Genomic DNA, 26,004 nt, shown 5'->3' with positions numbered 1-26,004 from the left:
GTCACAGAGACATCAAATGAAATATTATATATACTTGGTTCAGTGAGAATGCATAAAATTATGGCTTAAAAACTAGCATTTCAAAATGCTGATTAACTAAAGAGAATTCATAAAATGCCCAAATTGGTTTATTTCTCAGTCTTTTGATTTAAGGAAAGTTGGAGCCAATATTTTCTAATTATTCATCATAATAAACTTCATAGTACCTTTTCCATTCAGATTTTCTTCTTCTCTCCCCCTTCTGCCATCAGGTTGATCACACTTAGAAGAGCTGCTAAGGAACGCAGGGGAGGTGAAAACTAACAGATGAAAGTTTTGCCATGCACTGAAAGGAGAGCATTGTCTGTGAAGTTCTATTTTTAAAAATGTCTGCTTGTAATACCTTTACTGAACACGTTTGGAAACCTGGTGAATGCAAGAACTGCTTTAAACCTAAAAGTTTACACCAGCTACCCCCAGACCCTGAGAAGGCACCCATCACCCATGGCAATAAAACTAATGCAAACCACAGTAACAACCACCGTATCAGGAACACTGGAAACTTCCGGCCTCCTGTGGCTAAAAAACCCACTATCGCTGTGAAGCCCACTATGATGGTGGCAGATGGGCAAAGTGTGTGTGGTGAGCTTAGTATACAAGAACACTGTGAGAATAAACCTGTCGTCATAGGATGGAACCGAAACAGGATGGCCTTGAATCAGAAACCACTTAATAATAATAATGAAGATGATGTTGAAGGATTTAGCCATGTCCCTAAGCCTTATGGGAATAACGATAGTGCAAAGAAGATTTCAAATAACAATAATGGACTAACTGAGGTGTTAAAGGAGATAGCAGGCTTGGATACCACCCCTCAAATAAAAGAAAATGAGACTAACTCCAGAGAGACATTCTTAGGAAGAATAAATGATTGCTATAAACGATCCCTGGAAAGAAAGCTTCCACCAAGTTGCATGATGGGCGGGATGAAGGATACTCAGGGCAAGCACGTTATTCTGAGTGGGAGCACAGAAGTGATCAGTAATGAAGGGGGTCGATTCTGTTACCCAGAGTTTTCTAGTGGTGAAGAGAGTGAGGAAGATGTGCTTTTGAGTAACATGGAGGAGGAGCATGAGAGCTGGGATGAGAGTGATGAAGAACTGCTGGCCATGGAGATTCGCATGAGAGGGCAGCCTCGCTTTGCCAACTTTCGGGCAAACACTTTGTCTCCTGTGCGATTCTTTGTGGACAAAAAATGGAATACTGTCCCCCTGCGAAATAAATCTCTGCAAAGAATCTGTGCTGTAGACTATGATGACAGTTATGATGAAATCCTGAATGGTTATGAAGAGAATTCTGTGGTCTCCTATGGACCAGGAAGCACTCAGAGCATGGTGTCATCCGACTCCACATCCCCAGATTCCTCTTTAACAGAAGAATCACGTTCTGAGACAGCCAGCAGTTTATCCCAGAAGATCTGTAATGGGGGAATTGCTCCTGGTAACCCAGGAGATTCTAAGGACATGAAGGAAAGTGAGCCCAATTATGAAGGCCTCTCTGGTAATGATCAGGAGAAGGACTCCTCACAAGCCTCTAAAAGCTCGGTAAAAGTTCCAGAGACACACAAAGCAGTCCTTGCTCTCCGATTAGAAGAGAAGGATGGCAAGATTGCTGTACAGACTGAGAAGCCAGAAAGTAAAGCCTCTACAGATATTGCTGGGCAAGCGGTAACCATAAACCTTGTTCCTGTGGAAGAGCAAGCAAAGCCCTACCGAGTTGTGAATCTGGAACAGCCTTTGTGCAAGCCGTATACTGTCGTGGATGTGTCAGCAGCCATGGCCAGTGAGCACCTTGAGGGCCATGCTAACAGTCCCAAGACTAAAAGTTCATCTTCTACTCCAAACTCTCCGGTGACATCACCTGCATTGACATCAGGACACATAAGTGCCCATTTCCAAAAATCCAGTGCCATCCGCTACCAGGAAGTATGGACTTCTAGCACCAGTCCACGACAGAAGATACCTAAGGTTGAATTAATCAGCAGTGGGAGTGGACCGAATGTCCCTCCAAGGAAAATCTGTCACAAATCAGCACCTACTTCACCCACAGCTACAAATGTTTCCTCCAAAACCATCCCTGTGAAGTCACCCAATTTGTCTGAAATAAAATTTAACAGTTATAACAATGCCGGTATGCCACCTTTTCCAATTATCATTCATGATGAGCCAACTTATGCTCGGAGTTCCAAAAATGCTATCAAAGTTCCCATTGTAATCAATCCAAATGCGTATGACAATCTAGCCATTTACAAGAGTTTTCTCGGAACCAGTGGAGAACTTTCAGTGAAGGAGAAAACCACAAGTGTAATAAGCCACACTTACGAAGAAATAGAGACTGAAAGCAAAGCATCTGATAACACTACTAGCAAACCCACTGAATGTCCCCAAGCTAAAGGGTTTTCAAACAGCACAGAGCGTAAAAGGGGCTCAGTGGCTCAGAAGGTTCAGGAGTTTAACAGCTGTCTTAACAGAAGTCAGTCTTCACCACAGAGAAGCTACAGTTCCAACCACAGCTCCCCAACAAAGCTCCAGAGAACCACTCAAGAACCTGTGGCCAAAACAGAAAGCACTCAGGAGCCTCAGGTGGTGGGCAGTGGCAGTAGCACCCGAGAGAAAGCGAGCACCGTGCTTTCTCAGATTGTGGCTTCTATCCAGCCCCCGCAGTCTCCTCCAGAAATGCCCCAGTCTGGCCCTAAAGCTTGCAGTGTGGAAGAGCTTTATGCAGTTCCTCCCGATGCCGGTGCTGCTAAGACTACACCCAAGGGTACACCAGTGCGCCCCAAATCTCTCTTCATGTCCCAGCCCAGCGCTGAGGCTGAAGCACCTCAGACCACAGAAAGTCCTACCACCAAAGCACAGAAAGATCCACTCACAAAGCCAGTCACCACTCCTCCCTCCAAATTAGTGACGAACCCCCAAAGCGATCCACCAGCCCCTTTTCCCCCACCACGCTCGACTTCGTCCCCTTACCATGCAAGTAACCTTTTGCAGAGGCATTTCACCAACTGGACCAAGCCAACCAGCCCGACCAGGTCAACGGAAGCTGAATCAGTTTTGCACTCTGAAGGCAGTAGGCGGGCAGCTGACGCAAAACCTAAACGCTGGATCTCATTTAAAAGTTTCTTCCGCCGTCGGAAAACAGATGAGGAGGACGACAAAGAGAAAGACCGGGAGAAAGGGAAACTGGTGGGCCTGGATGGCACAGTCATCCACATGCTGCCACCTCCTCCAGTTCAGCGCCATCGCTGGTTCACAGAGGCAAAAGGAGACTCCAGCGAGAAGCCAGCCATTGTCTTCATGTACAGGTGCGACCCTGCCCAAGGCCAGCTCAGCATGGATCAGGGCAAAGCCAAGGCAGAGCAGTCAGCAGTCACAGAGAAGGGGGCAGCAGAGGAGGGGTCACTACAGGACTCAGAGAAGAAGAAAAGGAGTCATTCATCTCCATCACAGATTCCTAAGAAAATTCTCAGGTATGTAAAATCGACTTGTGGAATATAGGAATTTTTTAAAACATATTTTCAGTTGCTGAGTTTTTTGCATCTTTAAGGTTGTATGAGAGCTATTTTTGTTTTGTAAATAGCACTCAGTGGCCATCATCTATCTTTATAACTGCATTCCAAGAGTAGAATATTATTAAAATTATCGTATTGCATTGGACAAGTTTTATGGCCCTGGATCTTTAGCTAAAGTAGCCTGCTGCATTCTGGTAAATGCAGAGGAACTTTAACATAGAAAAACAAATTTGTAACACTTTACTAGCAATAAATAATATGTTACTTTGAAATGCTATGGTAGTATGAGGAAGAAACTAGATCAAATGAATAAATGGTGATACTATTCTTTACTTCACTGTAAGTGAAATCAAACTCTTTAAGCAAATTTTTTTTTTTTTTTTTGGGCTTTCACTAAGGTGTTATGTCTATTTGGATTATTTTTTAGGGGAATATTTGTTGTTTTTACTTCTATCTCTTTCTGTCCTATTTCATGTGTCGTGGAAAGGTTGGGGAAATGGCAAGCAGTTTATAGTTTTTTAACATGTAGGTGAAATAAGAGAAGTTAGTTATTGAGATTGAGACCAAGTGGTATAACTCTCAATCCAACTAGGCACTGCAAACGCATACCCATTATCTAAGCATCAGTTTGTTTTAATACTTGAATACCTGTCTGTTGATCACCTACCCTTTGTAAGTCATATCCCAAATATTTATATCAAATCCTTGTAATAGCCCTCTAAGCTGAAAATCAAAGAAATTAAGAATTGGCCAGATTCACACAGCTAGTAATTGTCAGAGCCAGAATTCAAACCTTGATCTGTCTCACTCTACAACTTTTATTCTTCCTATAATGTTGCATTGTTAATGTACATAGAATCAAACAAAATTTTTATACTTTCACTTGTAATCACTCACATAAACATTCATGTTTAGGAAGTGTACAGTTTTTTTCTTTCTCATTTGTATTTTAAGCAAACTTAATGTACTTCCAATAAGAACAAGGAACTGTTATCCAGGTTTATAACAAATGGGATGATTTCCTTGTATCCCCTCCCTTTTTACTCTTACAAAGATATGCCCTGAGTATTCCATTCATCTGATTCTGAGTCTTCCTGCCTCTTGATTTACAGTGAGCCTTCTCTCCCAGGTCTGGCCTTCTCCCAGCAAAGACAGAAAACTCTGGTTCAGGGCAGAGTCTCTCATCAGCTTTTCTTTAGAAAAATGTAAATAAAAATCAGCCCTTAATGCCTTCATTTCTTCTAGCAAAATGCCAGGAAATTTTATATATATTTTTTGCTAAAATAAGCTTTTTATACATGCCGGCAACTAGTTGTCAAAATGCTAAGAAGTTACTATTTTCCTTAAATCCATGTAATAACAAAGCAAGTAGAATAGTGGTAATACATCCCTGAGAAAAATAGTCTTGTCATTGGTAGCTGAAAGTAGATGATAGAATATTGTACTCCAGTAGTAATAAAACACATGTATTGTAGGTTGCTCTTTCATTTAGAAAAGAAGCAATTTAAACAGTACATGGCTGGAGTTACCTATGACAGAATGGCAGATGGTTCATGAAAATCAATAAATGTCTTTACTCCTCATTAAGTATGGTTGTGGTGTGTTTATCCACATCCTGGAAGGCAGAGTCAAGGAATAATTTGGCTTCTGTTCAGTGAAATGAGATTCTCTACTTTGGCTGCATGGCCACTGTATGTGGGGCTGAGGGTAGCCTGGACCCTTGGCATGGCAGACCTCTTGCTAAACAGCTTATATTGTCAAAGGTTTGCTTGCATATAGGCCAATCATAACTTCTACAATGTATTAGTTCTTTAAAGGTAGCATCCATTTATCCAAAAGATACAGTGCATTTATCTCACTGGTTGTCAGATTTAACTATATATCTCAATAACTGGAGGACTATTGAAACACAAATTGCTGGGCCAGGCCCCCAGAGTTTTTTGATTTGATAGGTCTGAGTTGGGTCCTTCTAACAAATTCCCAAGTGATGATGATGATACTAATCCTGGGGCCATACTTTGAGAACCACTGGTCTTCCTCCCATTTTCAAGATATGTACTATATTTTAAATAAAAGAATTTTGAAGCATTAAGCTTTTCTTAGAGGCACACTGGAATTTTCACATTTCATAATGTCCCAGACTAACTAGAAAAAGAGGTATTAGTGTTAAACAGGTTTTTTTTTTAAAAAACTTTTTGGAGAGTTTAAAACTTGAATACTCATGTTGAAAAATATACACCATTTGCTTTTTCAGTAATTATTTCATTTACTTGGATACACCATTAGTATTTACTTGAAGCAACTTTGAGAGGAAAAACATTACTGTCAAATGTCAACATTTGTGTTTCCAGCTTGATGGCAATGTGATCATTAAATTACCATCCCACGGCTGGGAACACATTGCTGGAAGAAATGAAAATGCAAGTCTTTGTATAAGTAAATGAAGATTCCAAATATAAATGGTACATAAAGAATGAAAAATACTGTACCAAAGGCCAAACCCTAGGCTCTAAAAGATGAAAGACTTTGTGGAGCCTTGCATTATGAGTTGAGATTTTTTACTAAGTTCATTTATTTGACTGTTCAAGGGACATAAATTGAATGTCTTAACTGTGCTGTCTATGTGCCATAGGGATAAACAGGGGTAAAGATTACCACACTGCTGAAACAGTGGGCATGGGTTTGACTTCAGCTTCAGCTGTCTGTCTGGACCTTCAGTCTGTAATTAATTTGGGGATATAATAGTAACATGTAAAAGACTTAGCACAGGGTCTGGCACATAGTAGGTGCTTAAAAATATTACTGGACCCTCTGCCCTCAATGTGATAAGTGCTAACCAATGTATGCTCAGAATGGCACAGAAGCACAAAAAACAGAGTGATTAAATCAGCTTAAAAGACATGAAGTCAGCTTCTCAGAAATGAAATACAAACCAGATATTAAATGACAAATGAGATTTTGCAGCTGGCTGACAAAGACACCGTAGGCAAAGGAACAATATATGCAAAGTCACAGAGATGATGATGGCAAACAGAAGCAGGACAGGTGACTGGAAAAGAGTAATGAATCAAGCAGTGGTCCTTCAGATGTGCGCAAGGTCAAATAGTGACCATGAAAGAGCCACCATTTTCACAATAATACCAAGGCATTATTTGTCTTTTTCAGTATGTTGACATTTGCACCGAAGATGCAAAAACAATAATGGGTAAAACTACTTACACCTGTGCAAATCAAAACCATGGCACCATATGCTACCAGTAGTTTTAGAAAAACAAACATCAGTTTTACTGAAGAATGTCCTTGATGAAGTAGCACATCATATTAAATCTCAACCCTTGAGTATGTATCTGTTAAAAAATTCTGTGTGATAAAATGAAAAGTACACAGAAAGTACTTGTGCTGCATACCAGAGTATGGTCGTCTCAAGGAAAACCATTTGCTAAATAGTTGGAGTTTCAAAATTTGAATTACAAAGCTGAACTAGCCTCTTTTTTATGGGCCATCTTAAAAGAACAAGTGGCAGACCAGTTGTGGTTATTCAGAATTGGGTGTTTGGCAGATATTTTCTTAAGAATGAGCATAGTGAACCTATTACTTCAAGGAAAACAACTGACAGTATTTCTCATCCATGATAAAATTCATGCTTTCACACAAAAATAAGGATTTTTGAAAACTTGTATCTGCTACCATGACAGCCTCATAATACTTAAGCATTTTTTTCTGATGAGATTGCTGGTGGCATTAGCAAAAAAGATTTTTTTAATTATATAATGAAATGTGTCAACATTTGGAAGATCCACATAACTCAGTGAACCAATTACTTCCAAATGATCCCATTTAGGATGTTACAGAATTATGCATGAGTAAAAGATCCATTGAAACTGCAAGTTAAACCAATGAATTTAATGTAACTGAGTACAAAAAGTTCACTGATATGGTTTGAGATTCCGCATTGCAAGTAACTTTTAAGAAACTACCATTTAACCAAAGTCTGGTATAGTACCAAAGAAGAATATCCAAGATTATCTAGATGACTATTAATACTCCCTTGCCACCTATATACATGGATGTGACCAGATATTTTTCATATACTTCAACCAGAGCAACATATCAGAGCAGATTGAATGCAGAGGCATATATGAGAATTCAGTGGTCTTCTATAAAGCCATAATATTAAAGAGGTTTGGAAAAAAATATTATTTTGGTTAATATTTAAAGGTTTACTGTTTTTAAATGAATTAATCATTTTAAAAATTTTTCAGTTTTAATTTCTAATAAAATAAATGTCAGTAGCTATAATCCACATAAACAAAGAGCCCTTACAGTTCTCAATAACTTTTAAGAGAACCAAAAGTTTGAGAACTGCCAAGAAAGACTGTGAAGAGCCTTGCATACTACATTGAAATGTTTGGCCTTTATGTTATAGATTTTGTAGCAGAAACAGCTTTCAAGGGGGAAAGTAGTGTGATCTAAAAACTCTTCTGGCAGTAGTATTAAAGATGAATCGGAAGTAGAAGACATTGGTGACAGCAATACCAGTCAAATTTTGGCTCAAGAATGTATCCATAGTCATCATTTCTATCCAGCTAGTCTGGATCAAAAGAAATTAATTTAGTGGTTAGTCAGGTCTGTGACCAGGTAGGAATTTCTCCATTATAGTTTTTAGAAGCACTAGCTTACCTACCATCTCTGCAACCCTTTGGTGTCCATAGCATGTCCATAATATTGTGTAGTGAGAAAAATGAATCACTGAAGTCAGACAAAGATTTGAATTCGAATTGTGCCACTTGTAATTGCGTGACTTTTGACTTCACCTCTCTGAGCTGAAGTTCCCCAGCATGTACCATAGTGATGATAATACCTACCTTAAAGAGACATCACGAGGACCAAATAGGTATCTGTAAAGTATACAATACCTAGCAATATCAGTTGACTTCTTTACAAATTATGCTTAGGATATCAGAATTTAAGATAATTTTTGCTAAATGTTTTTATCCAGCATTCTGTTCTTAGAATAAATAGCCAAGTGCTCTTTCTTAAATGTAAGCCCGGTCATATCCCCACACTGAAGGCCCTGTATATGTGACCTCTGTCTACCTGATTAATCTTACTTACCCTCTTCCTCATGTGCCTCTGGTTATTCTGGCTTTCTTTCTGAGTGTCTTGTTTAAAATGTTGACTGTGAAATAGTTACCTCAGTACCACCTTTAATGGAGGACCACTTTTAATCCCAAATGTATTTAAATCTCTCCATCTCTGCTTCTACCACTTTTAATGGAGACCATAAATAAAATAGTTCCTTTTGGTTTCTTTCTTGCTTGCTTGCTTGCTTGCTTGCTTGCTTTGGCCATACTGCACAAACTGTGGGATCTTAGTTTCCCAACCAAAGTTGAACCCGTGCCCTCGGCAGTGACCGTATGAGTCCTAACCAGTCCCAGAACTGCTAGGGAATGCCCCTTATTTTAAACTTTTTATGAAAGAAAATTCTAAACACATACAAAGGTAGATAGATTCATAAAATGAACCACCACTTACCCTAAAACCACACTTCAACAGTTACTAATTTACGGCCAATCTTGTTTCACCCAGACCTCATCCCGTTCCCCCCATTATTTTGAAGTAAATACCAGGCATCATTTCATTTGTAAGTATTTCAATATGTATCTCTAAAAGATAAAGGATTTTTTTTCTCCTTGTAACCATGTGCCAAAAGAATTCCTTAAACTTTAGCGGCTAACCCCTAGCTAAACATCATCTGTATCAAGATTTTAAATATTATGTATATTCTTTTGACTCCTACATTTATATCTCCATTTCTGATCGCTTCCCCTATGATTCATGTGAAAGTGAAAGTCACTCAGTCGTGTCTGACTCTTTGCAACTTCCTGCACTATTACAGTCCATGGAATTTTCCAGGCCAGATTACTGCAGTGGGTAGCCTTTCCCTTCTCCAGGGGATTTTCCCAACCTACAGCTATCCATTTGATATCTCCAGTTAAACAACTGGACATCTCAAATGAAATGTGTCCAAAACAGAACTCTTGATTTTTCCCTACAAATCTATTCTACCCCAAGCCTTGCCTTGCTAAACGGTCCCACCATCCATCTAGTTGCCCAGATTAGAAAACTAGGAGTCATCTTTGATTCTTCTCTTCCCCTCATCCCCTACATCCAAAATATCACCAAGTGTTGTTGACTCAGCCTCCAAAACATATCACAAATCTATTTACTTCTCTCCATCTCTGCTTCTACCACGCCTTCTCCAAGCCACCATTTTCTCTCACCTGGCCTACTAACGTGTTTTCTTAATTGATCTACCTGCCTAATCTCTCGCCCCTTTTAATCTAATTTCTCTGGAACAGCCATGTGTTCTTTTTTTTTTTCTTTTTTTAAAATATATTTATTAGAGGATAATTGCTTTACAATATTATGTTGGTTTCTGTATATCAACATGAATCAGTCACAGGTATACATACGTCCCCTCCCTCCTGACTCCCACCCTATCTCACCCATTCAGGTTGTCACAGAGCACAGAGTTTGAGCTCCCTGCATCATACAGCAAATTCCCACTGTTATCTGTTTTACATATAGTAACGTATATGTATCAGTGCTACTCTCTCTAGTTGTCCCACCCTCTCCTTCCCCACTGTGTGCACAAGTCTGTTCCCTATGTCTTCATCTCCATTGCTGCCCTGCAAATAGGTTAATCATTACCATCTTTCTAGATTCCATGTATATGCATTAATATATGATATTTATCTTTCTCTTTCTGACTTATTCCACTCTGTATAATAGTCTCTAGGTTCATCCACCTCATTAGTACTGACTCAAATGCATTCCTTTTTATGGCTGAGTAATATTCCTTAGTAAATATTTTTTAAATGCAAATAGCATTGTTTCAACACAGTGAAAGAAGTCCCTACATAATCTGACCTCTAACTACTGGTATAACATGTCTCTTATTCGCCACATTGCTCATGAACTTCTCCCAATAGGAGTTTTCTTTCTGTTCTTCAAACATGCCAAGCCTAATTCCCTTTTTATCAGCTGTTCACTCTGTGTGGTATGCTTCTTTCAGATCTTGGCATGGCTGGTTCCTTGTCATTCAGCTCTCAATTTAAATGTCAGTCCTTCAGAAAATTCTTCACTGGCTACTCAGTCATAAAAAACTTCCCCCACCCTCAGTCACTCCCAATCGCATCACATCATCTTTTTTTATTTTAGATTTATTCACGTGTTTATCACTTTAAAAAACTTTTCCATCTTTATTTCATTCTTCCTTTCTGAATTCAATTTACTTCCTCCCTAGGAATCCCCTTTTAGTAGTCTTTGCCATAAACTGGTGATAAGTTCTTGATTATTGACTGAAATTGTTATTTATTCCATGATTGGTAGACAGTATCTATTGCCAGTCACATACATGTTTTTAAAAATTTAGCTCAAGGGACTTTCCTGGTGGTTCCGTTGTTAAGACTCTGTGCTTCCACTGCAGGGGTTGTTTGTTGCTGTTGTTTAGTTGCTAAGTCACATCCAACTCTACGACCCCATGGACTGTAGCCCACTGAGCTCCTCTGTCCATGGAATTCCCCAGGCAAGAATACTGGAGTGGGTAGCCATTCCCTTCTCCAGGGGATCTTCCTGACCCAGGGATCAAACCTGCGTCTCCTACTTGGCAGGCAGATTCTTTACCACTGTGCCACCTGAAAAGTCCCCTACTGCACAGAGTACAGGTTCAATCCCTGGTTGGGGAACTAAGAGTCTGTGCTGCTAAGAGTCCATACTGTGCTGCTCAGCCCATGAAAGAAACAAAAATTAGCTTAAAATTTTTCTTTCTAATCAATTAGAAAACCAAACAGTGACTGAGAAAATAACTGTAACTTGCCTAAAATAACTATAACACTCTCAACTGAAGTTAAGGATATCATTTGCCCCCTGAAATGACCTCTTGAACTTTTGTTACTGAGCTCAAGCTTGCTCTGCTTGTTGCACGCTGGGCCAGTGAATCCAAGAAACGAGGTGCTGAAGCAAGGAATACAACTTTATTTGGAAAGTTGGCTGACCGAGAAGATGGAAGACTAATGCCTCAAAATAACCATCTTGTCGGGGTCTGGATACCAGGTTCTTTTATGGATCAAAGATGGAGGGAGATAAGGAAACAAAGTAAAAAGACCATTTGATTCTTGCAGATATCTCCTAGGATGGCAAACCTTAAGCAGGGAATGTATTAGTTTCTTGCAGTCATTTACAGGTAGCCAGGGTCAAATGATCTCCCTGTAAGCTAAAAAAGACACTTTAGTTTAAGGGTCAGACAGAGGGAACAGGGTTCACTGAAGCAGGCCATTATGTATGATTATAATAACAAAAGTGATAAAAAAGAAAAAAAAACAAGGGTTAAAGTCAAAGAAACAAATTCAGCATCAGTTCAGTTCAGTTCAGTTCAGAGTTCAGTTCAGTTCAGTTCGTGTCCGACTCTTTGCGACCCCATGAATCACAGCACACCAGGCCTCCCTGTCCATCACTAACTCCCGGAGTTCACTCAAACTCACGTCCATCGAGTCAGTGATAACATCCAGCCATCTCATCCTCTGTCATCCCCTTCTCCTCCTGCCTTCAATCCCTCCCAGTATCAGAGTCTTTTCCAATGAGTCAACTCTTCACATGAGGTGGCCAAAGTACTGGAGTTTCAGCTTTAGCGTCATTCCTTCCAAAGAAATCCCAGGGCTGCAAATCCAGCATAGAAGAGTCAGAATTGACTCTTCCCTATTACACTTTGATTAACCTTTCTAGCTCCACCAGCCCTGAACATCATGTTCCTAATTAGCAAACACCCCTATCATGTACTCTTGGATACCATGTAAGTCCAGTTTCTCTGGGAGTCCCAGAACCAGTTCAGGAATCCAGCTCTGCCTCATATTGCTGGGATTCTGTCCAAACTGCAGCAGCTTCCATTTTGGAAAGGCAGATTAGGTTTGGCACACCTTTGCTCTCCTAGAAATGCTAGTCATCTATATACACCTTCTTATACCCTTCCAAGACCTTTTTGACCTTCTTATAGTCCTTAGAATTCAGCTATATTCCTCAGTAATGCAGGAGTCAATCCTTAGAGCCTCTCTAATCCACTCCAAGGTTCAGGGGTATAGATCAGGAATTGGCAAACTATGAACTGTGGGCCACATCCAACCTTCTACCTGTTTCTGTAAATGAACTTTGATTGAAAAACAGCCACACTCATTTTTTTACATATCTACAGCTGCTTTCGTACCATAATAGCAGAGTTGTGTGTGTGTGTGTGTGTGTGTGTGTGTGTGTGTTAGTTGCTCAGTCATATCCAACTCTTTGCAACCCTATGAACTGCAGCTTGCCAGGCTCCTTTGTCCATGGAATTCTCTAGGCAAGAATACTAGAGTGGGTTGCCATTTCCTTCTCCAAAAGCAGGGTTGAATAGTTGCAAAAGGCACACATGGACTGTAAAGTCTAAACTATTTACTATTTGATCCCTCATAGCAAAATTTTCTGACCCCTGGACTAAACTATAATATCTGATTTGTCTGTAGTCATCAGGCATGCTGGTGGCCTGTTGGCCATTCTGGCCAAATGCTAGACATATTTGCTGCTCACTAAAGTAACCAGGGTCTGAGTCTCTTTCTTAATATACATATGTGTATGCACATGGAGTATGGACAGAGAAGTTCAAATACTTCCTAGATTATGATACAATGTGATGTCCTTCTCTGGGAAGTTCAGCTAGAAGCTTGATTTTTTTTTTTTTTTTAAATGTTAATGCTCCAGGTCTCTCTCTCTCTCTTTTGATATGGCAATCTTCCTTTAAAAAAAATTTAAAACACTTTTTTTAATTGAAGAATAGTTGATTTACATTGTATTAGTTTCAGGTGTGTTCCAGTTATGTCTTAATTTCCATTATCTCTACTCTTTGCTAAGAGAACTTGTCAAAGTCATCTTTTCCTGCTTAGGACCAAACTGGCCTTGAAGACCAAGTTCCTATTTCTCATAAAGAAAAAAATACTGGAGACAGAAGCTGAAAGTAATTGCTTGTTCTCCTGATCATGTTCTTTGCTCCAAAGAAACTTCTGAACTATCAGCATTTATAAAAATCACATCTGCATTTGCTGACCTATTGTTCCTGAAGTTTAAATGAGTTCATGAAGTCCTTACTATTGAATTTTTCAATAATCCTCTTTTAGAGAAAATGGATGAATATCTCATTTTTTGTAATCAAAGAATGATACAGGATGGTTGTGGGGTGGTCTTCAGAGAGCTTTATGTTCCTTTCCCTTTGGGGAGGTGATTAAAAATCCAGAGAATTAAATTGACTTGTTTTTAGTCTCATAATGAATGTTGTCCAAAGTGAAGACTCAAACTGAGAATTCCCCTGTTTGTCAGGTCAGCTTTGTTTCCTTGTTCACCTAATGAATCTGAAGTTAAATACCAGTATCTTATTATATAATTCTCAATTTTCATTCATGTTATCTCAGTTGTCCCAGTATCTCTGACAGTGCATTCTTCCTATGTTATTGGAAACTGAAAACAGAGAGGCTCATTGATAGTCCCAGGACCACTCTGCAAGAAGGTGGCAGAGCCAGACTCTGACTTCAGAGATTTTTGGCCTCTGAGTACCTTTTGCTGCACTCTTTGCGTGATTATTGAGTCTGTTGGAGTCTATCATGTCCTTGATAAAGTCAGCCTGAGTGCAGGAAGGCATGCTGTGACCACTGAGGGCCGCAGTGAGGTGTACTGTTGCACGGACTTCAAGCAGTCTTGAAGTACTCGGCATTGGCACAGTTGTTCACTCTCTTCAGAGCACTTCATGTGAATTTCCCAGTTAATATACACTCCTGTAAATGTCACTACACCCATTTTATAGATGAATAATGGGAGACAGGGACAGACTAGCACCGGTGGCAGAGCTGAAATTAAATCTGAGTTTCTAATTTCGGCCTTTATTCAGACCTCTAGGCCAGTTTTCAGTCAGTGATTACTTAATATAACTGCAGTCGACTATTGATTAGAGTCATCAGGTGATATTTAAAGGTTTAATTCCAGGACAAGCAGTTTATCCTCATATGGTGCCTTTATAATGGTGATTTGTTAGTAGCAGGATGAAGGACTTGCCTGAAAAAAAGCAAAGTGATGGTAGTGGAGCACACTGATCAGCTCCCCACAGCAACTCCTAGTTATCATGGAGTGAAACAGCATCAGGAGTCAGCCACTGGCCTTTTCGTGCTGCTGGTACATGGAGAAGCTCCATTCTTCACCAGGGAAGATACCCTGTTCCTCTGCCTTCCACACTGTGGAGAGGAACCCCTTCCCTTTGGATGCTCCTCACTGGAACCTGTCCCAGTCCTGTCCTCCATAGTGATACTGGCAGAAATTTTTCTGGGAGCCGTGTGGATACAGATCCTGGTGCCATTCTCTGGTGCCTTGCTGCCCAGACCCCAGCTGATTGGGTTTATTCAACACCCATTTACTGAGTGCTTTCTGGGATCCTCAGTCCTTGCTGCCTTAGCTTGGGCTCCATAACAACACCCCACAGACAGTTAACTTAAACAGCAAAGATTTATTTTCTCACAGTTCTGGAGGCCAGGAGTCCAAGATTAAGGTTCTAGCCGATTTGGTTTCTGGTGAGGGCTCTCTTTCTGACTTGATGACTACTTTCTCACTGTATCCTCCCTTTCCTCCTTAATAGGTACAGAGAGAGAAACTAAACTCTCTGGTGCCTCTTCTTAAAAGGACACAAAGCCTCTCTAACAGGGTTAGGGTGCCCTATCCTTATGACCTCATTTAATATTAATTATTTCCGTAGAGGCCCTCATCTCCAACTGCAGCCACACCAAGGTTTAGGGTTTCCACATATGAATTTGGAGGAGATACAAGCAGTTTATAACATCTGCCATGGGTGTTCATGGAAGGAAGGGTCCTCATGGACAATAAGACATCATGGGTAATTGAGATTTGAATAGTCTCAATGACTGGCTGAGTTTGGAATAGATGGAAAGAAGAAGGGAGGCAGCTCTAAGAGGGGAAAGCAGGTACACAGAGATAAAGAATATGGTGTGTCCAATGTACGATGTCAATACATTGTCTGAAGTTGAAGGATTGGGTCTCAGAAAGTTTGAAATAAAGATGAAAACATATGTTGCAACCTCATAGTGAAGGGCTTTGAAGTCCTACAGGTGGTCTGGACCTGACCGCAACACCTGACCACAGGACCTATGGCTGGTGTAGAACAGAGGAATAGCAGAATGAAAGAGAGGTTTTAAGAAGAGTCCCCTGCAGGGTGAATAGAAAGTACAGGTGCTGTGGTCTGTCTTGCAGCAGCTTTTTCAGCCAAAGGGGCCTGGCTTTTGTGTTCACCTCTGACCTCTGTTTTTGTTTTTGTTTTTACCTCTGTTAATGTGAAGAACTGAAATAGTGCTGCATGTTGGGAGACTTGACTTACTGCTGGTGTCACAGATGCCATTTCCTGTTTTCAGAGTGGTCTTCAGCCAACCAGGCCTTCTAATAAAAATCAGAAATGTCATACTAGGCCATATCCTCATTTCCTAACATGTTGCAAGTTTGTATAATTGTACTCTAAGAATAAACCTCAAAAGATAAGGATTGGTCCCAAAGCACTCCCTCCCTTTTTTAATAGCCTGTTATGAATCTCTCACCTGTGACTACTTAAATTATTTTATTTCCCCTGTTCAGCCATATCACTTCTGAGCAATGATGCTCCTTTACTAAAAATTTTCCTCCTCACTTCTTACATTTTACTCCCTTTATACTTAATTTCCTGATCCTCTCTGCAGAGAGGGAGGCAGTGAAAAACAGCTTCTCAAATTGTGGCCCTAGGACCAACTGCTCAGAATCATGTGGGGTGTTTGTATAAATGCACATTTCTGGGTCAAACCCCAGGGCTGTAAAATCGGTCCCTTGTAGTTCAGTTCAGTTCAGTTCAGTCGCTCAGTCGTGTCTGACTCTTTGCAACCCCATGAACTGCAGCACGCCAGGCCTCCCTATCTATCACCAACTCCCGGAGTTCACTCAGACTCACGTCCATTGAGTCAGTGATGCCATCCAGCCATCTCATCCTCTGTCGTCCCCTTCTCCTCCTGCCCCCAATCCCTCCCAGCATCAGGGTCTTTTCCAATGAGTCAACTCTTCACATGAGGTGGCCAAAGTACTGGAGTTTCAGCTTCAGCATCATTCCCTCCAAAGAAATCCCAGGGCTGATCTCCTTCAGAATGGACTGGTTGGATCTCCTTGCAGTCCAAGGGACTCTCAAGAGTCTTCTCCAACACCATAGTTCAAAAGCATCAATTCTTCAGCGCTCAGCCTTCTTCACAATCCAACTCGTGGGGGGCCGAAAATCTACATCTTTAATAAGCAGTTCTTAGGCATGTTAATAACAATCGGCATAGTATGTTAGAACATAGGCTTTGAAGTTACTCAGACCTGGATTTGAATCCTGCTTTCACCACTTATTCCCTGGTGGCTCAGTGGTAAAGAACCCACTGGAGATGTGGGTTCCATCCCTGGGTCGCAAAGATCCCCTGGGGAAGGAAAGGGTAACCCAGTGTTCTTGCCTGGAAAATCCCCATAGACAGAGGAGCCTGGCAGGCTACAGTCCATGGGGTCAAGAGTCAGACACAACTGAGCGATTTTCACTTCCATTTTTCACCACTTATTAGCTCTGTCATCTGGATCTGGGACAAGTTACTTGAGCTCTGCTTCTTAGTTTCCTCATCCGTAAACTGAGAGGCAGAATTTGTTTAGAGCACAGACTAGAGCTGAAGTGTCAGGTTTGAACCTCAGCTCCACCAGGTGCTAGCTGTGTTACCTGAGGCAGATAACTAAATCACTCTTGGCTTAATATTTTTTCATTTGTAAAACAGAAATAATCACCTGTATGACTTAAAAGGATTGATGTTAAGTGTTAGAAAGGAGGGCAAGGGAAGGGATTTTTATATCCCCGGAGTACATTTGGCAATATGTGGAGACTATTTGGTTGTCACAACTGGGGAAGCAGAGAGTGACTCCAATACCTACGGGATAGAGAGAGGGTAAGAGATGTTAGTTTGACCCTACTATGCACAGGACAGCCCTCCACTACAAAGAACTATTTGGACAGAATATCAGCAGTGCCACTTTGAGAAACATGGCTTAGATAGGATCATAGTAAGTACAGTGTAAGTTTTGGCTGCTCTTATCATTCACTGTTTTGGGAATAACAACTCTTACTCAAAGGATTACTGTAGGAGATACATATTTTAAGCCCACAGTATCTAGCAGTCAGCAGGTGTAGACATTAGTGGTAGGGGTTAATATTAGGAAGCCAAATATCTATAAACACAGTCTTTCACACACTAGAACAGCTCCCATTTAAAAAAATCTTTTTGCTATGTAAATAATAACTTTGTTTAGAATGTTTCAAAAGAACGCAGCTGTAATCATTAACACCCCACATTTCAATGATAGCTTCTTTCTCTTCAAAACCCTTTTATCTCTTCATAATCAAGCATTTATTGTTGAGTCTTCACAGTGCACCAGGCTTACCTACTAGTACCAGTGTGGTAGCAAGAACACGTTAGAGTTGCATAGTATTGAATTCAGATCCTGACTCTGTCACCTGAGTGCACACATAACCATTTTGGTGGTGTTGTTAAGTTGCTAAGTCATGTCCAACTCTCTACCCCATCCCAAGACAGTTCATTTCACTTTTTTTAATCTCAGTTTCCCCATGTGTAAAGTGAGAAATAATCACTTTTACCTCTTGAGGTGTTCCTGTGAGTTAAACCAAAAAGTGTGCAGCTTGTGCTGTGTAGCATTGGAGTATGGCCTGAGAAGTGCTAGTTCCCTTTCCCTCCCGACATGCATCCTGCTAGTGAGCCAGCTGTGTTCTGGAGAGTGTAGGGTACATAATCATCTCACTCCTCTGACTCAAAGGGCAAATGGGCAGTTGAGGGAGATAAGAGGAAATTGGGAAAGTGTACAGTGACTTGCTTCTCCAGTGCTTCTGAGCATGTGGAAAAAGTCCAGGACCCAAAGATGACTGTTCCATATCCTCCTTAGGTTAGTCCTGTTGAGGGGCCTGTGGATATTTTCTTCTAACACTTTGCCTCCCCAGGAAACAAACATCAATATCCAATCCTCTTCTTTAGAAGTGAGCTAGGGCCAAATGGTGATGCTGCAAAGCTCCTACCACACCTCTGTTGTTGAGAAAGGCAGCCCTATTTTATTATGCTTTTCTGAGATTAATTTATCTTTTCTGTTAATTTGTACAGGTGCCATTCTGACTTTGTATTTCATAGGATTTTAAAACTGTAATTTTTCTTACTATTATGAAGGTGACAGTGATGTACTGTGGCCTACGTTCTTATCTACTTTGCTGTCTTACAGTCTGGTGCCTTGAAGACACTTTTAATTTGCTATTCACATTTGTTAAAGGAAAAAAAAGGTGAAACTGTGCAGTGTCTGGAAATTAGAGTCTATTTAAGGCCTTGCACATGGCTGCCAATCTTCCCCATCCCAAGACCTAGCCACTTTATGCACACCAGGAGTTACCTTCGTCTGACCAGACTAGGTTGGACATATTAGCAAGAATTCATCAGATCTCAGTTAAAGGTTAATCTCAGTTCAAGATAAGAAGTTTGAAGTTTTTCAGTTAAAGACTACAGAAGGCTTAGTGGAAAATTGGAGACACTAAGATAGTGATCAATGGATACAACACTTTTCTACCTGAGAATGCCAGTAATTGGGAAGTGTAGCAAAATCAAGTTGATGACCTGAAAACTAAGATAAGATTGAGAAATGTCATATTGGTGGGGGGTCCTAGAGGTAGAAAGACAGGAAGAAATGGAATCCGCCCCCCTTTCAATAGGTAAAGAGTATGGGATTCAATAACTTTGAACTTTCCTCCTCATGTCGATTCACATCCCATTTCTGCAAAGGTCCATCATCCCTAGCAACTCCAGAAATAAGCAGCTTTGGAAACCAGTAATAAAACTACAAAATGCTGTTTCTGATGTGCTTTGATCTGATTTTTAGGAGTAAAAAGAGGTAGTAAAAATCACACATTTCCTTATTGGCTGTCTTGGGCAACTAAAGACAGATACAGCTACTGAAGAGAGCTGGCAAATGGGAATTGAGGATACCATTTGCCCCAAAAGGCAGATGGTCTCTACAGAAGTCTGATTTCATTTACTGTCCCTTCTGAAGCTGAATGAAGGTGGTTGAATTTGAAGATAAAGTTGAACCGAAATTGTGGAAATACTTGGATACATAAAGGCCTTTAATCTGTTCTAATGTGCCATTTGATTTGCCTTTTTAAAAAGTATATTCAGACATTAACAGAATTTCTACAAAAATCTGTCTTGAACAAACTTGCCGGGAAAAAAAAAAAAAGGATTATTTCATCTGATGGTGTAATGATTAATCCTACCACCTGGGTAAGCCAAGTGAGCTTCCCGCAGGAGATTGCTTCTGCAGCTTTGAATTATGTATGAATATTGCAGACTGATGAATCCCTTACCAAGGGATTCATTTGTATTACAGACAAATCTGTAACAATGTTACCATTTCCTTTGAACACTTTAAGTTCATCCTCCACTTTCAGAAAGTGAGATGTGTCTTTGTGGAGATTGCAACATGATTTTTTTAAGTGTCAGGTCAGACATTGTTATTGCTGTTCAGGAGCTCAGTCCTGTCAGATTCTACAACCCCATGGACTGCAGCACACCAGGCTTCCCTGTCCTTCACTATCTCCCAGAGTTTGCTCAAATTCATGTCCACTGAGTCAGTGATGCTATCTAGCCATCTCATCCTCTGTCGTCCCCTTCTCCTCCTGCCTTCAGTCCCTCCCAGCATCAGAGTCTTTTCCAATGAGTCAACTCTTCACATGAGGTGGCCAAAGTACTGGAGTTTCAGCTTTAACATCAGTCCTTCCAAAGAAATCCCAGGACTGATCTCCTTCAGAATGGACTGGTTGGATCTCCTTGCAGTCCAAGGGACTCTCAAGAGTCTTCTCCAACACCACAGTTCAAAAGCATCAATTCTTCGGCGCTCAGCCTTCTTCACAGTCCAACTCTCACATCCATACATGACTACTGGAAAAACCATAGCTTTGACTAGATGGATCTTTGTCGGCAAAGTGATGTCTCTGCCTTCTAATACACTATCTAGGCTTGTCATAGCTTTTCTTCCAAGGAGCAAGCATCTTTTAATTTCATGGCTGCAGTAATTTTGGAGCCCAAGAAAATAAAATCTGTCACTGCTTCTACTTTTTCCCCATCTATTTGCAATAAAATATTGGGACTGGATGCCATGATCTTAGTCAGCATGTTGAGTTTTAAGCCAATTTTTTCACTCTCATCTTTCACCCTCATCAAGAGACTCTTTATCATCTGCATGTCTGAAATTGTTGATATTTCTTCTGGCAATCTTGATTCCAGCTTGTGAGTCATCCAGCCCAGCATTTCGCATGATGTATTCTGCATATAAGTTAAATAAACAAAGTCACTATATCCAGACATTACCAAATCTCAGTTGAAAACTAGTCATTATTGAAAAGTTGGTCAGAGTTTGAGGTACAAGGAAATGTGTGTTATCTTCCATCCTGAAAGCGAAACAAATGCTGAGGGTCCAGTAAAAGAGCAGGCAGAGTCAGGGTTTGACCCAGCCTGGTGATCAAGGATCTAGATGTCAACACCACAGTTATTGCAGACACCCTCTGTTGCATTAGAGAACTAGGGATTTTCAACAGGAATTTAAATAGCAGGAATAGAAAAGCCTTAACTTCCTCTCTGGGCCATTGATCAGTTAATATTTCTGTTTTATAATAATGAATATCAACTTGTACTTATCCTGAAAAAAATCTAGTTACCTTCATCATTATTTGCTACTTTCAAGACATACTAAGATATACTCTATTAGAAATCCTAGTAGATTTCTTATAATTTCATTTTAAAGAATTTTTTTACCATCTATCTCATGGATGAAATGGGGGAAATTTTCATTTTTTTCTTTATCTCCCTCCTGATATTAGCATCTAGTTTACACAGAAGATCAAAGTAATAGGGAAACAGAACCTGGGTTCTCCGATTCCTGTTCTGGTATTTTCTCCATTACATTGAACATTTCCCAGTGAAATGTCAGTGGTGAACCACTTTGTTAGGAGAAAAAAACCTGTATTTGAAAAGCATCATATTACTATTTTCAAGGGTTTCCTGATTTTATATCTAAATATGAAACATTTTAAAAAAATCAATGGTCAAAAATTATATTCCCTTATAACATTAATATGCCTAAGATAAATTAAGTATAAAATTTTACTTCCTTTTTTCTTGCTGAACAATTTGCCCATTTATACATAGTGACTGACTCCAGGATTCTTGCCTGGAAAATCCCATGGATAGAGGAGCCTGGCGGGTACAGTCCATAGAGTCGTAAAGAGTCAAACACAAATGAAGTGAGTTAGCACATGTGCGCACACATAGTGACTGAATCACCTCCTCTAATGCTGTTCTTGATTCTTTTTCATTTTTTAGTCACAGCATGTTATCACATCTAAGCTTGAACTCTGAAAACTCTCCCTTTCCCTTTTTTTCTCTCTTTTACCATTTTCGTCAAGCATCAAGGCATGACATATCATTGATGCATTTTTAAATTCTCCCTTTTAGACACTGCTGTCACTGTAGATGTAGATTAAATGTCTTAGCATCCATTTGTAAATCTATGGATTTAACTTTCACCAGCTCCTTGCACAATTCTTTATAGTTGACAGTTGATTTAATTGGTGATTTAATATACCAGTGCACTTATTTAAAATGTGCTTGTGAAAACTGACCTTTGTGTAGAATATAGGTTGTGCTGCTCAGGTTCTCAAAGAGTTAATAAAACTAGCGTTCACTTTGCTGAGCTTCCCGAAGGTAATTTGGCTCATTTCCCAGACCAAACCCCTAAGGTAAAGGTCAAAGTGCAATGGATTATATTAAGGTGCAGAATTCGAGCCTCTTATATCTTGCCCAACTTGTAGTCCTCCAGAACTCAGTGGGAGCTATGGTTCATCAGAGCTTCAGAACATGATTAACAGACTGAAGAAGGCCCTGTAGAATTTCCTTTAATGGGGAGTTGTATGAGTGAGTACAGTGGGTGAGTCTTTAATATTTCTTGCTTTTTAGCATCTGTATTGTGTTTTGAGAACCCTTTTTGAGTACAGAGCCATGTTTCATGTATGTGGAAACAGGCCCAGGGAATTCCTCATGGTTTAATAGCAGTAACTCTTGTAGTTTTTACAATAGGCTTAATAGAAATAGCCCATTCCCCGGGAGGAAAATAGACAAGCAAGGGTGGAGTCGTGGCTTTTTAACTGGGCTTCACCAGTCATTCTTGACAAATGGAAAAGAGATTGGGGAAAGAAAAAAAGGAAAAAGCAAGGCTGCAGAGATTAGGAACCTAAAAACACCTTTCTAGAAAGCTCTCAAGTTGACTCTAGAGTAAGAAGACAGTGTCTGGAGGTTTAATGTTTTTCCTGTCAAAGGGGGATGATATATTTTAATCATTTTATCACTTTGAAATTAGAAATGGCTTATATTAACTGTTGCCCAGAGAATATCATTTTCCCCGTCCTGAAGTGTGTTGATAACTACTCAGTGACCTACAGTCTTGATACTAAGTGACATCTGGAAAAGGAAATGGCAACCCACTCCAGTTTTCTTTCCTGGAGAATCCCATGGATAGAGGAGCCTGACAGGCTATACAGTCCATGGGGTCACAAGAGTCGGACACGACTTAGCGACTAAACCACCACCACCAAGTGACATCTGAGAATGACTCAGAAGTGTCACTTTGCTTTTCTTCACTGATGTATGGAAGTAGAACCCCCTTGCCATCTTGATTTTATGACTCTCCATAGTATGCTCCATGCTGGCTTTGTTTTGGGTTGATAACCTACGGCAGCCCAGTAGGTTAATAAGAGGCAGCATGCTTTACCATTTAGCTCCTCTTTACATGCACCCTCCTGTTGACTGCTAGTGAACCAAAGTCTTCCCACCTCACCCCATCTCCAGGAGCCAGATCCCATAATGGTACCTCCCACTCATTGCTTACTCGCAGGATAGAGAGACCTCTATGTCTGCCAGCTTTGGAAGAGTACTTTTGAAGTTGTATATCCAGCAGACTTCCCTGGAAAAGGAAATGGCAACCCACTCCAGAATTCTTGCCAGGAAGATCACTGAACAGAGGAGCCTGGAGAGCTGCAGTCCATGAGGTTGCAAAGAGTCAGACATGACTGAGTGACCAATACACACTTTATCCAGTAGACTTAAAGGCTTATTTTCCTGCACATGCATAATTTCCATAATGAAAGATTGACAAGAAAGTGCTCTTCCTTCATCTCTAGTCCTGCAAGTCCATAGGTGGTATATGTTCTGATGACACATGATCAAACCAAGTACCTCTTTTAAAGAAACTTGTAAATGTCACCATGACTCACTGCCATTTGAAATTCCAGAAATAACATATAACAGGGTATAAGATGTGTCCTTTCCTTCTTTCTCTTTGCCCATTAAAAAGAAAAAACAGGAAGAAAAGCTGGGGAGTGTGTGACAGTCTAGGAATACTTTTAGTAGAACCAAAAACTATTAAATGTGCCTGATTTTTAATTTGTTTCATTGACCAGCCCAATGAGATTTTCTAACTAGGACAGTTTTCTCCACCAGCATTTAATAACCATTCCATCCCCTTGTACTTTATAGCAACAGAGTTGACAGTTCGGATAGGCTAGGATGTGGGGAAGACTAGAAGAGCTAGCTATAAGCGAATGAGCAAGCAGCAGAGAAACAAGATTGGAGAAACAAAAAGCATTATGGATGACCATCCTCTGGTTTGTGGCCAGTGGCTCACTTCAGATTCATGTTAGTAGACAAGATTAGCTAGAGTACAGACCTTTCTTTTCCATTTGCCTTGCCTACTGCATGCATACAGGCAAAGGTTGATGCATCAGTGTCCTCCTGGCAAAAAGGCTTCCTGGCCTCAGTTTACAGAATATAATTGTTTAACTTCCTTATTTAAATCTCAGCTTTATTCCTAATCCTTTACTAAATAGTTTCATAAATACTTTAGTGTGGAATAAAATAAATACTATAAAGTATTTCATATTTGTTATAGTATTATAGCACAGTCCACCCTATTAATTTGTGTGTTCCATATTTGTGGATTCAACCAACTACAGGTTTGAAAATATTACAGGGAAAAAATTTCAGAAATTTCCAAAAATCAAAAATTGAATTTGCCATGCACTGGTAACTATTTACATGGCATTTGCATTGTCTTTACAGCTATTTGCATCACATTTACATTGTATTGGGTATTAGAAGTAATCTAGGGGTGATTTAACATATATGGAATGGTGTATTTGTATATAATACAAATACTGCAGCCATGTTATCTAAAGGACTTGAGCATCTGTGGGTTTTGATTTCCTGTGGAGAGTCCTAGAACCCGTCCCCTGAAGATACATACCAAGAGATGACTGTACTATAGTATGGTAAACATAGTAAATATGTTAAATACTTTCTTAAATACTTGAGTATATTTGTCTTCAACTAGTTAAGCATTCATTTCCCTCTGTCCCCATTATTGCTAACCTCCTATGTACAAGAAGTTCCCTTCCTTACCTGTTATTCTCAAACTTCCCTCTGAGCCTACTATACCTCCCCCACCAAGCTGAATTCTCAGTTAGTATGAATCAGGATAGACAGACATATCAGCCTGCGTAAAAGACTGCCTTATCTTCAGACAAGTATGTTGGGGCTTATAACCCATTGCTGTGACTATAGGGCCAGTTATTTACATTTATGGCAAGTATGTGCCTTCCATAAATCTAAATCTTAGTAGAGACCTTTGAAACCAGTGTGGTGATGGTCTGATCTGTTTCAGTCACGTGACCCACGAAGTGACAGAGGATTTTTCTCCTCGGGATCCAAGAACTGTTGCTGTGAAGCCAGATGGCGGGGGCTGCACTTCAGCCACACCAGCATTGCACCTACCTGAACTGGAAAGAGAAGAGGAAAAAGAAGACATTTCAGATCCTATCGACCTGAACCCCTGTAGTGCAACATACAGCAATTTAGGTAAGTGCAAATGTCATATAAGTAGTATTTAAACTTTGCCTTTTTATGTACTATCCAAATGCCATTATTTCCCTAGTGAGATGATTTTTATTGTTTCATGGTGTGAAAGTTGGAAATTGGAGTTATAAATTTTAACTTACATCAGAAAAAGTCGTGTATTTAATATGTACTAGGCATGTATTAAACACATTACTATGAGTTCTGTGTCATGCACTAAGAGTTTAACATGGTCCCTGCCATGAGAGACTCACCTGGCGGGAAAGAGATTAGTTAATGACTTCAGTATAATAGGATAAGTGCAGTGATAGAGAATACACACAGAAT

The 26,004-nt window shown here is 40.1% G+C and overlaps 1 protein-coding gene across 6 annotated transcripts in view; it reads left to right on the top strand.

Annotated features, from left to right (window-relative positions):
• Positions 1-26,004, top strand: part of PEAK1 (pseudopodium enriched atypical kinase 1) — a 309,528-nt gene that overhangs the window by 237,740 nt on the left and 45,784 nt on the right. For all 6 annotated transcript variants that reach the window (XM_055555619.1, XM_055555614.1, XM_055555615.1 and 3 more), the window contains 2 exons: positions 252-3,508; positions 25,487-25,680. In XM_055555619.1, coding sequence (XP_055411594.1) covers positions 366-3,508; positions 25,487-25,680 — 3,337 coding nt within the window. In that variant the 5' untranslated portion in view covers positions 252-365. The remainder of the gene's footprint in view (positions 1-251; positions 3,509-25,486; positions 25,681-26,004) is intronic.

This window comes from Bubalus kerabau, chromosome 19, assembly GCF_029407905.1.
Source record: "Bubalus kerabau isolate K-KA32 ecotype Philippines breed swamp buffalo chromosome 19, PCC_UOA_SB_1v2, whole genome shotgun sequence".
Classification (NCBI taxonomy): Eukaryota; Metazoa; Chordata; class Mammalia; order Artiodactyla; family Bovidae; genus Bubalus; species Bubalus kerabau.
Note: the sequence above shows the minus strand (reverse complement) of the source record. Positions and strands in the feature narration are given on the sequence as shown.